This window comes from Fonticula alba, assembly GCF_000388065.1.
Source record: "Fonticula alba strain ATCC 38817 unplaced genomic scaffold supercont2.38, whole genome shotgun sequence".
NCBI lineage: Eukaryota > Rotosphaerida > Fonticulaceae > Fonticula > Fonticula alba.
In genome coordinates, this window is record NW_009243008.1 from 9150 (window position 1) to 10424 (window position 1275).

The 1275-nt window shown below is 72.7% G+C and overlaps 1 protein-coding gene across 1 annotated transcript; it reads left to right on the plus strand.

Moving 5' to 3' along the window:
* Positions 1-44: 44 nt before the first annotated feature.
* On the plus strand, positions 45-536 carry H696_06250 (hypothetical protein; the record flags this gene model as incomplete). The annotated part of the gene is made up of 1 exon (XM_009499995.1): positions 45-536. One exon carries the CDS (start codon positions 45-47, stop codon positions 534-536), a length of 492 nt encoding a protein of 163 aa, XP_009498270.1.
* Positions 537-1275: the final 739 nt, after the last annotated feature.

The window sequence follows — 1275 nt, forward strand, 5'->3', positions numbered from 1 at the left end:
CCCCCCCCCCCGACACCGCGCACTCACGCCCCAGCCTGGCCCAGATGTACTCCATGGAGCGCAAGATGCTCTCGTACCTGTCCTCGGTGGGGTACTACTCGGCGCAGATTCCCCGGCTCGAGGAAGACCGCCGGCGGCCCTTCTACTTCCCCCCGGTGGCCGGGGTCAATGTGTCCAACATCTACGACACCGGCGGGTCCTACATCCCGGAGATGTCGGACGAGGACACCGACAACGAGTACGAGTACTACCTGAGCAGCGACAGCGAGGCCGGCGAGGACGACCCGGAGGACAGCGAGCCGCGCGTGCTCGACACCCCGGAGGCCCGGGCCGTTCGCGAGGCCGAGCTTCGCCAGCGCCTGCGCGACCGCGAATACAACCTCCCCGTGTGGGAGGGCGGCAAGACCCAGGACCAGCTGGTGGATCTGGCGGCGCTGGACTCGCTGACCCTGCGGATGTTGAATCTGACCTCCAGCCGGGGGCGGAAATCACGCCGCCTGGCCCCGTCCAACCCCATCCCCGTGAGTGTCCGGTGATACCCCTACCCCCCTGCACGCGCGCCCCCCATTAATAGACCCTGCCCTGTGGCGCCTGGCGCACGTGTGCGTGTGCGTGTCCCCGTCCGCGCCTGTCCGGGCGTGTTTGCGGTGTGCTCTGTGCGCGCGCGCCCAGGACCCTAATTTGTGGGTGCATTCCATTGCCGGCCGGTGGGAATTCCTGGGCTGGGTACATGGCGGCCGGGCGCCGGGGGAGGGCCGCGGGCGCCCTGGCTAGGCGCCCGGGTTTCCTTTTCTCCCGGCCATGTCCCCCCGCCCGCAGGGGGGTCGCCGGGAGCGCCCGCAGACGGCGTCAGGCCTGGGGATTCTACCGGCAAGAAGGGGGGGCGCGCGCGGCGCACATGCGCGCGCATCGTTGGCGCCGGTCCCCGCCGAGTCCGTGCGGTGGGGCAATGTTTGGTGTTGTCTTGTGGGGAGCCCCGGCCGGGGGCGGGTTGGGAGGCGGCCCGTTGAACCGCGTCTCCGGGCACATGTCACCGGGGGTCGGGCTGCCGCCCACAATCGGCGCTACGCCGCCCCCGGCCGGCTCCGGCAGCGAACAGATGCATCGTCGCCGCTCGCGTTGGGGCGCCCCCTTCCTGGAAGGGGAGGGGTGCCGGGAGATCCGCCCCTCGCGAGCCCCTGGCCCTGGAGGCGGTGCTGGCGGCGGGGGCGGCTGCGGCGGGGGCGGCGGCGGGGGCGGCGGCGGGGGCGGCGACGGGGGCGGCTACCTCCGCCG